General features: G+C 35.6%; 1 protein-coding gene across 1 annotated transcript; it reads left to right on the top strand.

The window, feature by feature from the left end:
* Positions 1–7,572: 7,572 nt before the first annotated feature.
* On the top strand, positions 7,573–10,215 carry LOC144425812 (uncharacterized). Its single transcript, XM_078115501.1, has 2 exons — positions 7,573–7,711; positions 8,412–10,215. Exons 1-2 carry the CDS (start codon positions 7,642–7,644, stop codon positions 8,753–8,755), a joined length of 414 nt encoding a protein of 137 aa, XP_077971627.1. The 5' UTR covers positions 7,573–7,641; the 3' UTR covers positions 8,756–10,215.
* The last annotated feature ends 3,620 nt before the right edge of the window (positions 10,216–13,835 follow it).

The following is a 13,835-nucleotide window of genomic DNA, read 5'->3' as shown; positions in this document are numbered from 1 at the left end:
GCTTTAGACCTGCCGCCTCCCTCACAGAGCGTTCGTCCCAAACCGGAGAGCTCTGAATGCCATTGAAACAATCAATGAGCTCAGACCTAATTTCGGACACGCCCTGCACCACGCGTGATTGGAAGTTCCAACGTGTTGGTGCACAAGCTGGGAGACGGCGGCTACATATCTGGCGAAGGAGGTCAGAGCGCTTCGGCGAAACGGAAAAAAATGAAGAAAACCCCGAAACATTTGCAAAAAATATACGGACGAGAGGGGTATCAAGACACATATTTTTAATAACGAGGTTGAATTGGTGTGCATAACAATGTAAAAAATGCGCATGAGGAAAATCTTCTTTTATATAAACTTGAACACCATGTTTCGACCCACTCATGACTACCGCGCCGTCATAAGTTTGAGCTATCAATTTTGACTTCGCGTTGTAAGGCTGTAACACTTCTTTCAGTACAGCCAATATCCCGCAAGCCGTGCAATCAACGATTGGTACAAAGCTGTGAAATCTCTGGGTAGGTTTACCATCTTTCACAAACCGAAAAATCACAGCCAGTTGGGAAACGCACGTGATGTCAGTTGTCTCGTCAGACTGAATCGAAAGGAACTGGCAATTCTCAATTTCCAGAGCCAAATGTTGTAAATAAATTTTATACATTGAGTCGAGCAAATCATTTTGGATATCCTTAGATGTCCCTTTCGAAACAGTTGCGGCATCAAGATGATCTCTCAATACTGTATCTAGGGATGCGGTGTATTCCACCATATCCAAAAATACCCCTCTATTAGAAGAGCCAGCCCGTTCATCGTGTCACGGACAGCTTGTGACAACCAATGAACTTCAAAACATCTATCAATCGACCGAGAACATGGCGGTTTTTCTCGACGTTTTGGTTGTACCGACGAATAGAAACCGCGCGTCCTTCATCCAACTGTGCTGCAATATTAACATTTCCGAATGTTCGGTATTTTACTGCATTGTTCAGATGCTCCATAGAAGATTGATGATCCCTCCATCTCGGAAAGATGTTTAAAACCAAATTTACACCAACGTGAGTCACTGGCGGTAGCAAAAATTAGGCAATAAAAACAAAAAGGTGCATTTTTGTCCTCGCTGTAACATAACCATTCGTGTTTTTTATACCAAGTTTCTGCGCAGAATGTACGCCGACGCTTTCCTCGTCATGGGATTGTTCCAGTGAACAATTTTTTGGTTGATAAGGCCCAAGACGTTGTTCCTCTAAGTTTTGTTCCAGCGGCAGCTGCGAAAACGGAGTGCGAAGTAGTGTATCAATCTTATTCATAATGAGGTCTAAGGCTAAGAAATGCGAAGCCGGAAAGAAGTGAGGAGCTCAAAAGGAATGTGGAAAATCGAAAGCAAATGGGCTAAAGGTCTTTAACTGATTCAAACAGCGAAACAAGCGACAAAAACGAAGGCGAGGAAACTATCAACTCTTCAAGCAACCAACGAACGAGAAGGAATGCGTGAATATGTCAACAAGTTGTTGTAAGAAACGTCGGCATTGTGTCGTCATAATTTCGGGGCTAGCCCCGATGATTTAGTAAAAGAAACAGAAAACAAACGAGACAAACGCGGCGAGTGGAAGATAAAAGAGAGAATACGATATACAATTAGCAACCGGGGCAAAATCGGCGTCGCCCCTCGACGTTCGGCGAAGGCTTTGCGAGCGAAAAATGAACCATGTCGGGAGAATATGGCTAGTGTAGACAGTCTGTGCAACCGATATTGAGGTATTTTTCGAATATTTTTTATTATACCAAAAAAACAACCGGGGCATTGCCCATTTATTTCAATCCATACCTCGATCCTAGTAGAATATAGTGAGTCGAGGTATGGATTGAAATAAATGGTTGAGCACGGGCGATTCATCATTTGTCTGGATCGGTACAATACGGCTGTACGGAATGGGGCAGGCGCAGAGAGTGTTTCAGTACTCTATATTCTACGAGACTATTCGTATCTCCCATTCTTTCATGAGTGATTGCATGGGTACCGGCACGGTCAGACGGTACCGTACCGGCATCCCACGAGTGTCCAGAGACTCCAGACAACTGAGCAGTTAAGCAGCATTTTTCAATTCAATTACCTTCTACACGTAAAAACAAATTTTCGTATTCAATTCTATATTCTCTTATCATTATTATAAATATATTGCTTTTAGTTGAACTTGTAGCATGGAGAATTTATAGAACATTTTCGTTTTGAATTTATTGGATATTGCTCATGAAAATCAGTAGTGAGTTAGAAACCCAGGAAACACATTTGTGCGTGTAGGATTAAGCCTGACAACGTTGGTCCCAAGCAGCATCAAATTCTCTAAAAATAAAAACGCCTGACAACGATGGGCCACGAGGCGGACCATCGTTGTCAACCTTTTTATTTTCTTTTTATCCAATTTTTTTTTTTAATTTTTTTTTTTTTGTTATTTTTTTTTCGTTTTTTTTTTCGTTTATTTATTTTTTTTTTGTTTTTATTTTTAATTTTAATTTTTTTTTCTCTTCTTTTTTTTCAATTATTTTTATGTTTTTTCACAACTATTTTTTTATTCTCGCTTATTCATTTTATTTTTTCATTTTTTTTTTCAATTTCACGCGTGACAACGATGGGCCACCATACATTTCTGACCGTTATATATTTTAAGAACACGGTTATTTCGAACAAAACTCGTCAAATTATAAACAAAGCACCACATCACAGCAATCAAACAGACAAGAACACGGTGGTCGCAAAATGGTTAGCACCACATCACAGCAATAAAACAGACAAAATATATCGACGTATTGGAATTGCGCACACCCCTATTCCCCCTCCTACCTGTAATGGCGGACGCTCCTTATTTGCAAAACCAACTTATTCGATTTATCACGGTATTATAACAGCAGATACCACAGCGAAGCATTTCGACCACAGTCGATAGATATATTCACACCAAGCGAAGCAGTGCAGTACCGGTACGGTTTACCGTACTTTTAGACCACAGTCTACAAATATATTCACACCAAGCGAAGTAGTGAAGTACGGTTTATCGTACCTCTAGACCACAGTCTACAAATATATTCACACCAAGCGAAGCAGTACAGGACGGTCTACCGTACCTTTAGCATCACCGCCATTCACCGGTAACCTAGAAAAAATTGCGATTCTTGAGTAACGACTTTCAGAATCCGCCGTCACGCCAACGTTCGATGTCACGTGATCAAAAAGAGGAGTGCCTGCATATGCGTCCGCAGAACGTTCAGTGACGTCATAGCAAACAGAAACAAATCTCATAGAGCTAACAGAAATATTTGAAATGAATAAAAGTAATAGCCTTCTGGAGAAAAATTTCCATCTTTAACCACTAAAAATTTCAAAGCAATTTGTACAGTAATCGAAGAGGAAAACGGCTTCTTAGATTTTCCACTAGATGTCCAAAAAGTGTCAAAGAACAACAACAACAACAAGACCAACATAATATTGAAACGATCGTTATGTCCACTTCGTGTCCAAAATATTGAAACGATCGTTATGTCCACTTCGTGTCCAACAACATAATATTGAAACGATCGTTATGTCCATTTCGTGTCCAATAAACATTTAGTGATCAATAGGGAACGAGCTCTTATCCCGAAATTCAAATATATCCAAAGTTTAATTTAATCTATGGCAATTGGACTCAAATCTGTATTATTTGTGTGCACTGACGAGTATCACGAGAGCCATTCAGCAATGATTTAAATAGTCGGTACGAGTATTTGTATACACAACAGTTGTAAAACTTCTATTCAGGAGAGTCAGGTACGAGTAACTTGTTAAAGCTGCGGGCCGCACTTCTATATAGATAACTCTTCTAATAGTTGCACGCACGAAAAATTGCTTCTTTTTAGTATTGATCTTACGGAATTGTTTTAACTGGTGAGTTAAAACGCATAACTTTTTAAAGAAAGTTTTAAACTTTATTGTCACACCGACTTTGGAGGTATTCAGTGAGATACACATTTTTAGACCTTTGTGTATTTGGCAACAAGATCTTGCTAGCTAGTTTTCCTGATATGACAGTGGCACACAAGTACAGGTGATATAAGCGTTGCAATGCAAAGGCTTTGGGATTACTCACATATACCAGATTAATTATTATATAATACAAAAAACTCGTTTCGCACACCATTCAAAATTGACAATTCTCCGCAGGCTGCACAATTTATCATTTCGGTTCGCAGTTTACACGACATTGGTATACACCTAACAATCATCCGATTTAAACTTTTCAGTTGTGCATACGAAGGCGTGATCTCCGCAAATAAAAGAACAAAATTAAGTTTTGATTTATTCGCAAAGTAGGTGCGAATTATTAGTTTTCTAAATATTCAAAAATATATCCATCACGCTGCCTGACTGTTGACAGCATCGTGAGACTGTCTGTGATGTAGGAGGCAGTAAAAAATCTTAGTGTTTACGTCGTTAACAGTATATATATCATATTTCGTACTGTTGCAAATTATCAAAATTTATTTACCAATTTTTTTAGCTCACTGTGCCCTACAATTACAGTTGAATAATTTTTGTGCGTCCCATTCTTCTTGTATAAGTGTCATCATGTCCAAATCATCGAAAACATTTTAGTAATTCAAATTCAATTCGCTCACAGGCAATGTTGAACTAGGCCTTGATGCAGGGGTTCCCAAACCGCGGCCCGCGGGCCAACTCCGGCCCGCGTAACGTTTTAAAATGGCCCGCCGAGCTTAAGTGAAACAATGAAATAGATTTTGTTCCTACCTTTTTACAATCTAGAAACCGCCAATTGTTATGTCATTATCACAGTTTAAGCTCGTGTTCATGGTAACATTTCGATTATGCCGGTATCTCAATTATACGTACCGTATTAGGATTACATAGGGCAGTAATTTAGTTATCAGCCGTTTAAGAAAGGTTAGAGATGTCAAATAATATACAAGACTCTGAAAACAAATGTTACTCCGATAAATGGCATCGTTCGTATTTCTGTATTGAAAAGAATCACACTTCAGCGATTTGTCCACTTTGCCGACGAACTATTCAAGTTATAAAACAATACGACATAAAGCGCCATTATGAATCAAACAAACATGTTTAAAAAAATGTCAAATGTGAATCCACAGAATCCCAGCTAAACCGTTGCACACTTTCGGGCACTACACTCTTCCGGCCCGCGAACACCCTTTCGATTCTAATTTTGGCCCGCGGCCAATAAAGTTTGGGAACCCCTGCCTTAATGAATATAAACTACTTATTGAAGCTTCAATGGAACTTTTCTGGACCTCCAGAAGTATGTGCACCAAGATAGCGCACAACCTGAACATAGTATGTGTGTACCGGTTAGAATTCAGGGTGTGAGACATCTTGGTGCGCATACTTCTGGAGCACCAATTTTCTTCTAGTAAAGTTGCAAAACTTTTCATAAAAATCATTTCATCACGAAGAAAGTAAGCAGTCTTTGTTAATGGCGACCAATGTCTACTGTTAAACTGTGTTAATTTAAATAAATAATACACAAACAGCAATAATTATTCTGAAAAGTGTTTCAACCTCAAAAACGCATACAATGCAGTTGAAGTTAGATGCATTAAAATGTGGTCAACGTATTGTATCATATTCAAATAAATAATTTAAAATATAAATGCATTATATAAATTTGAAAAGCGTTTCAACCTTAAAACGCATAACAGTACATTTGAAAACAATTAAACAACTGTCAAAATATAATACATATAAATATATATTAATATACGTATAGCAGCGAATCTGAGATATTTTTACTATTTTCCAATGTTTCATCTTTAAGTTGTTTATCTTATAAAAAAAATAGAATGGCAGTATTATTTAACAATAATTGGCTTCTCGTCGTCTGAACTCTAAAGTCGCCTCTGATAGCATGGCACTAGTCGCAAATAAAAATACTGTCGTCATTAACATGTAAGTTACATATACTACTTATTCAGTGCGCGAGAGGAAGCTGTTCTCTCTAGTGAAAAATAAAAATTTACAGTATCTTGACCGCGAGATGGCGCTTTCAAGAAGCAATACGAACCGATATTGATAAAGCGTTCCTGTATTTTTGAAAAAAAAACTTTCTTGAGAGGTGTTTCCACGAACAAATATATTTTCGAGAAGCTAGCACCATGGAATTGCATTCGTTTATATGAGTTGAACACATTTCCCACTATTTAGACAATATATTCGATAACTAATTGGAATCGATTTTCAACAAACATTGTAAAGACAAGCCAAATAAAGTTTGTGAATTCTCTAAAGTCAAATTTTTTGTCATCTGAGATACGAATGCCTTCATGCTTGCCTGAAAGTATGTGTAATATGATGCTACAACCGGAAACAAAAATCTCTTTTACTGCCTTCTATATCACGTACAGTCTCATAATGCTGGCAGCAGTCCGACAACGTGATTGATAGATTTTCAAATACTCACAAAGCTAAAGGTTCGACCTTACTTTGCAAAAAAAAACAATTTGTTTTTGTTCCTCCATTTTCGAGGCAATGATACCAGCTTCAGATAGAACTGGATTGACCTATTTTATGCTTCACGTCAGTCAGACAATTAGATTACTGCGATATTACTATATGGCCCAAAATGTATTTTCTAAAAGTATTTTGCTAAAATGATTAAAATCTGAGAAGTTTCGACACTATCGCATAACCATTTATTGTGGAGTGGGGGAATAAACAAATTCAACATTCGTGTTACGCTATTTTCCTGTTCAGATGAATTACGGTGTAGAAACGTGCAATGAATCTATAGATAACCGGTCATACCATTGATTGTATATTTTCGATTTCACATCTGACATTACCTGGGCATGATTCCTGTTTATTATCGCTTAAAACTTTCTCTATAAGAGCAATGTTACAAAATGACCGGCACTTTGCAAATATTTTATTTTAAATATACCAAGATCCGAACAACAAAATCTATATTTTTATATTATCGGAAAGGAATCCTTTATAAGAGCATTGTTTAAAAAAAAGTAAATGTACTCGGATTTAAGGAGCGTTTACTTGAATACCATCGATGCATTAGATTATATTTGTAGCGACTAAATACATAGAAATCTCAAAGTATGTACTGATTGTGTAGCAAACGGAACGGTTTCATCAATTAATAATTATTATGTGTACTCTAAGCGCGCGTAAGACAGAAATAAACTGCGATCAACGTTTTCGTGTCCGTTATATTTTTTTTATCTGTGGCGCAGGAAGATCCTTTTTTAGTCTCTGGCTAATTGGATAAAAAAATACATCTTCAGTACTTTTTCACCAAGATACCACCCACTCTTTGTTTCTAATTTATCATCCATGTAGTTAGGTTCTCCAGAGAATGGCAATTTTTGTTTTGAAAATATTTCCAATTACAAGCATGTGATATACCTGCTTTAAAATATTTTTCTTTTTTGAGTGACAACACGTTTTGATCATGCGGCAAACGCATGACACTCTCAATGACGTGCTTGAGCTTTTTCAAAACGAAAAAATATGATTGATTGTAGAGCATATAAACAGCATCTATTTCGCTGGTATTCACTTCACTGTCGGACAATCTTCGGAGTAAAATCGGTCGTCTTGCTGAACAAGATATCTTGGAAATTTGGACGAAAATGGCAAAACAATTTCTTTACGCATGTGCCGTGGTATCATCTATTCTACTCGTTTCGGTGTCGGCCCCTGGTAATATGATATTATAGTAATATTTACAGACTCAGATAAAGTTTTTGTTGACAAATTATCGAGATTAACAGCGATTATTGCAAGAGATAGAAATATGGAAAAGATATATTTGATAATGATATTATAAGTTAGATTACATTAAAGCACATAAAAACATATGTGAAATTTGAAAAAATATGAAATAAACTTATCTTTATTAATGTTACAACAATTTTTCACGTCGCAAGTATATTTATGTTAAAATACTTTTTACTGAAAATGCTGACGTGCGCGAAGATAATTTTTTGGCACCGTATGTTGTATATTTTACTTAATTTAGTTGATGTAATAAATCTGTTTTCATGTCCCAGATGTTTTCACTATACTTTCTAAAACATGTGCTACGAGAAAATCCGAGGTTCGACAGCGGCTTATTTCTTAATCAAAACAGCAATATTGCAACTTAAAGTGGATAAATAGAACTCAACTTCTCACACGGAACACAAAACGTGACTGTCTGTAACCGCCCAAAAACGTGGAAGACGATGCCTTCTCTTCCTCGCGTTTGCGCAAATCATCACTCAACACAGCATTAACCAAAACAAATTAAAAAAAGGATTATTACACGCGGAAAAAATTCCATCACATTTATACTGCTCGTTATATTTTATTCAATTTTCTATTTATATTTCCACTTCACAAATCTGAATATTGTTTTCAGATCCATACAAGGACAATGCGTTCCGCATGATAGAGAATGCCGCCGATCGCGTGCAACAGGGCTTCCCAGCAGGTGTTGTCAAAAGAGACATTGACTTTGCAATACAAAAGTTATTGTCATTGAGTCAGACAAAAATTCAGTTATATAAGACCGCATTTATTAACTTCATTGCCGACAGCAGATCTCCCGCTAATAATATTGTTGCTCTTTACGCGCAACATCGGTTGGATTCAGTCGAATACCCGGCGTTTTCCACACTTGACTTGATTTCTAGTGAATTTCATAAGATTCACCCCGATTCCCAACAAAAATGGTCAGTGTTCATACGAACACTAGAATTGTAATAATTGTAAAATTTTATTTTTGTGTCTTTGACAAAAGAAATCCACGTCTTTCATTTTAAGTTAGCCTTTTGTTGTTGTCGATATAATGTTGATTTTCTCAATTCATTGATATTTCAGTCGTTTAAAACATAAAGATTGTTTTTAAAATAGAATCATTTCAAGTTTTATTTCAATTGTGCACAAATATGCCTAAAATAAACTTCGTATTTGTTGCTGGAAGAAAACTTCCGATAAAATATTTCACATTGTGCGCAAGTTATGAAGTACATGATCGGCTGAATTAGCGGTTTTTAACCGAGGTTCCACGACAGGGGTTCCAGCGGTTCCGAAAGATCATTCATAGAATATATATTATTGTATGTTTATGTTAAAATACAATGAAATACCTACTAATTAAATTGCTAAGCTATAAAGATCATTTTGTTTTGTCAATATTAGATTTGCTTTTATAAATATTGTCAATGCACATTTATGCGTACAGTTTTACAATTATTGCACAAGTGTTCCACAAGTTTCTAGAATGTTTCATTGGGTTTCCACTTAACCGAAATGGTTAAAAACCACTGGATTAGAAGATAACCTAAAAACTGTGGATACAACTTCCATGGTGTGTCATGTTATATAATCGATCGCTAATTATGATATTTTAAATTCTTGTCAAACTTGTTTGTCAATTCAATGATGCCTAATTTTATTTTGAAGCTTCACTATTCTTTTGCATGAAATTAAGATTAAAAACAAAATGATTTATCGAAGCATGTGTATCCGTGCATTCCCAAAGTCTTTTTTCCAAAAGCCACATTTTCAGCTCATTTTATGTCATTATTATTGCAGAATCAAGTGACCTGTTACTAACAGATTATGTTTTTGTATTTCCCAACTAAATGAATAAAAATGACAATGCAAAATGAGTTGAAATACAGTTAATCTAATATTGCTGATACTTTTTTGTCTGATTATATCACGGAAATATATATACGGTTAATATATGCTTGATGCAGCTATAATTTTGTGTTTATTTGTAGCCAGATGTAGTTTTATCAGGTTGTTTATTAAAGGTTGAACTTATCATCAATAATGTTATCTTGACTTGACATTACCGTGTTTGAAATAAAGTTAAATATTTTAATTGAAATATGTCCGTATTATGAAGAAATTGAAGCTGAACTGAAGTGAAAAGTCTGCAATGAGTTTAGTGTGCCTGCTTTATGAATAATCTGTCATAATACCTGATAAATTAAGTCTAGGCCAGACAAAATTTTGCAACAGATTAGATAAATTTAACATGGCTCTGAAAATAAAAAAAATTTTTTGCTCGTTTAAACATTTCTCTTTTGACCCTCTCGATTCCATTCATATTTTCTATTTAAACATTTCTCTTTTGACTCTCTCGATTCCATTCATATTTTCTATTTAAACATTTCTCTTATGACTCTCTCGATTCCATTCATATTTTCCATTTGAATATTTCTATTTTAACCTACTCTCTCGATTCGTTTACGTTTCCTGAACTTATTTAAATCTAGTTCAAATATTTGACGTTTATTGACGTCATCTGCTGCTGAACGCAGCATTTATGATGTCGCTGACACGATGGCTGGATAGTCTTTCGTGACTCGTCGTTAATTGCAGTTGAAACATTGTGAGTCTGTTGTTGTTTTTTGTTTTGCCTTCATTTACTATTGTTTGTGTTTGCAAGGCTTCTATCACGACGAAAATAAATTATCTGAATCTGTATGTTAAATTTGTTTTGTTGTAACGGAAAATCGAAATAAACACTTACTTACTTACTTTTAAATTAGTTTATCCGATATAAGACTCGTTGAACAATCAACATTCAACAAAAATCGATAATCATATCATGATGTAAATAGCAATTATTTGACAATTTGGTGCGGTAGATAACAGATTAAGTTATTGATTACACATTTACTCAATACACGACTTTGACCGAGGAGAAATCCTTGTTTAATGTTGTGTAAAACTTTCGCAAGAAACAATGTTAAAAAAATTAGTATACATAACATCATTTTCAACACTTTCAGCTTATCAGTCTCTATTTTAAAAGCCCATCACAAGCCATGCAGACTTAGGCGTCAAACTTATATGAATGGGGAAAGTAGAAAGTCGACTTAGTAACCCACAAACTGTGATCTATGTATGCAAGTTACATTATCACCGGTATATCTTTCACGAAACTCAGGTTCGAATACTATTGATCCAACTCACGGCTATTTTTATTATTCATAACACACATTTACAAAATATAATTTTCTATTACCTATTATTTAAATGGCAAAAAGTAATGAAACAGAAGTATTGCTTTACTAGGGTCAAATTTATTATGTTATTAATTTTTCTAAATAAAATGGCGTCGATCATGCCAAACGTAAATTAAAGGTTTTAACGACCCGTTGGGAACCAATGAAAAATATCGCACCAAATAAATTACCTTTGACGATTTTTCAATAGTGCCTAAGTGTTTCACGAAACAAATGGGGGGCGATTCAGAAGTGTGTATAGCAATATCAGGCTTGTACATGGGAAATGGTTTCTAATGGGATGGGACAGCACACATTTATATTTCCCATGGGACATGTGGGACACGAAAACCGTATGGTTTTCGAGGAAATGATGGTAAAACAATTTGCTATGAATTTCGTGTCCATATATCTGAGCATAGCTCTCTTGTTAGGTATAAAGAGCAAAATATATTCATCATTAACAATAAACCTCAGGAAAGGACTGATGGACACATGTAGGATAGTAATGAATATAAAGTTAACAAAGTCCGTAAATTTTTTTGTTTTACATGTCTCTTCGTACATGTGGTCCTATTTAGTAGACGCTAAACCTAAATGTAACAATTTTTATCGAATTTTATTTCAATGGGAATCACATAGGATGGGATGGGATAGGCATAATTGCTATAGGATGGGATGGGAAAGGGTAAAGGAAAATATGTCCCATGAACAAGCCTGAGCAATATATAATATACTAATTTTATTTTCCTACTTTACATCAAGTTGAAGAAAGGAACGAAAACCTTTGGACAAGGGGTATATTCACTTGGCTGACAAAGACAGTCCTCAAGCTCGAAATAAAACTGATAAGAAAAATTGGAATAAAATTATGACCTAACTATAACCTGGAATAAAATTATGACCCAACCCTAACCATACGCCAAAGGGAGTACTAATTCGGGTGGGTCAGACAACATAGACCCGATATTGGCTCAGTTGAAATGAAGTTCTCAACCTCTCTGTTAATGTTTTTTTTCACAAAAATCAAGCAAAGTAATCGTAAACTTGTTCATCAATTAGCCATGAATACTGAAACTTAAAACTTAAATTTCATATAGCATAGGACACCGGTTTCATTGTTACTTTTATACATAATGCAAAAATATATCAAGTGCTTATGAGCGGGGAAAGTCATGATACGAAACGAGAACGATTTGAGCATGTAAGGTCCATCATTCATGATTTCTCCGTAATATAGGTCCAACAAACTACCTAACTATTTTTTAATCATCCTGCAGGAAGTTTACTTTCTTGTATGTTGAAACATTTGTAAAAAACAATAATACTGCGCCATCTTATATTCGTGTTTATGTTCAGTATCGAATTTTAGACTCAATTGAACGTGTGAAAAGATCGTGGTATTAAATACCTTGCGATTCCGTGGTATTTTATGTCGCGAGAGTTCAAAATCAAATTTGTAACAGAAAATGATTAATCGCACAAGAAAAGTGGCCTAGAGATTCCTTACCATATAACACAACTATAGGTATATAAATATCAATGGATATATCACTAGGACAGCAAGCTGACGCCTATGTACCTTGACAATCCCGTATTTCTCCTTGCATAGGACGCATATATATGCATTTTAGCACAACCGTGGCGAGAATTTCTCAATTTCCCTGCATAATACGCATATGGGTTTCCGTTCCTCTCTTGCGAATGTTGGTGTTTATTCGCGGAAGCGTTTCAGATATTCTGTTTGCATTTTGTTAACTATATCGCTTCGACAACTCTCCTTAGAAGATTGGAGGTGTTGCAAAATAAAGCAGTCCGAGCTGTATGTAATGCACCATTTCGGTCTAGACTTGACCCTTTATACCACAGATGCAGCATAGTTAAACTTGGTCATATTCATGAAATCGAGATATTGAAACTTATGCATCAATATTTCGATGGTAAACTTCCCATAGCATTCACTGAATTTTTTACGAAGCAGAGTACTATTCATTTCCATTCCACTAGATCAGCTTCGTCAGGTTCATTCCACGTCCCAAGATACTCGTCAAGCAGAACACAGAAGTCGATCAAATATATGGGTGTAAAGCTCTGGAATGTTTTACCTAATGCCATTAGATCGCTATCGTATGGTATGTTTAAAAAAAATTTGAAAAATAAATACATTAGTAACTATCTCTCTTCCTGTAACCATTGAAGTACCGTACCGGTACTCGACAGTGTCGCCTACCAAATTGCTCGCTGTTAAGCAATTCGGGCAAACAACAATAAGTGCAAGGAGTCTAATTCTAGAATACCCGCCGCATTAAATCTGGTAACTCCTAATGACTCAGTGAAAGTATGTTTACTGTTATTTACAAATACTATGACCGATTTTTTTTCTCGTCATATTTTATCCCCCTTTTTGCAAGTTTTAAACACGTATAATAGGATACCGTACCGGTATTGTTTGCAATATATTATTCGCTGTAACTTAATCAGAGTGGTAATTTTCCCTCTTTTCATCTGTATATAAGTTTTCAAAAGTGTACTTGTTAGAAATATTTTGTGCGTATTGTTCGTTTTCCATGGTTCTTAGTTTTTTACATTTGTCAAATTTGCATTCTCTCTAAGTTTTTCTTTATTTTTTCTTGTTGTCCTCTCATTTTCTCTCTTCAGTGCATTCTCTCGTGATAGTTATACATTTATTTTGTTAAATAATCTGCACATTAGCCTCAATTATGTATACTGCCGCAACTACTGGTATTCAGTAGTTGTGTCTTATTTAGTTACTTTTTTATACTAACCTGCATCAGCTAGGTGTCGCTGCTTGAAGACCT

This window comes from Styela clava, chromosome 8 (assembly GCF_964204865.1).
Source record: "Styela clava chromosome 8, kaStyClav1.hap1.2, whole genome shotgun sequence".
In the NCBI taxonomy this organism is placed as follows: Eukaryota; Metazoa; Chordata; class Ascidiacea; order Stolidobranchia; family Styelidae; genus Styela; species Styela clava.
This window is presented reverse-complemented; position numbering and strand designations above follow the sequence as displayed.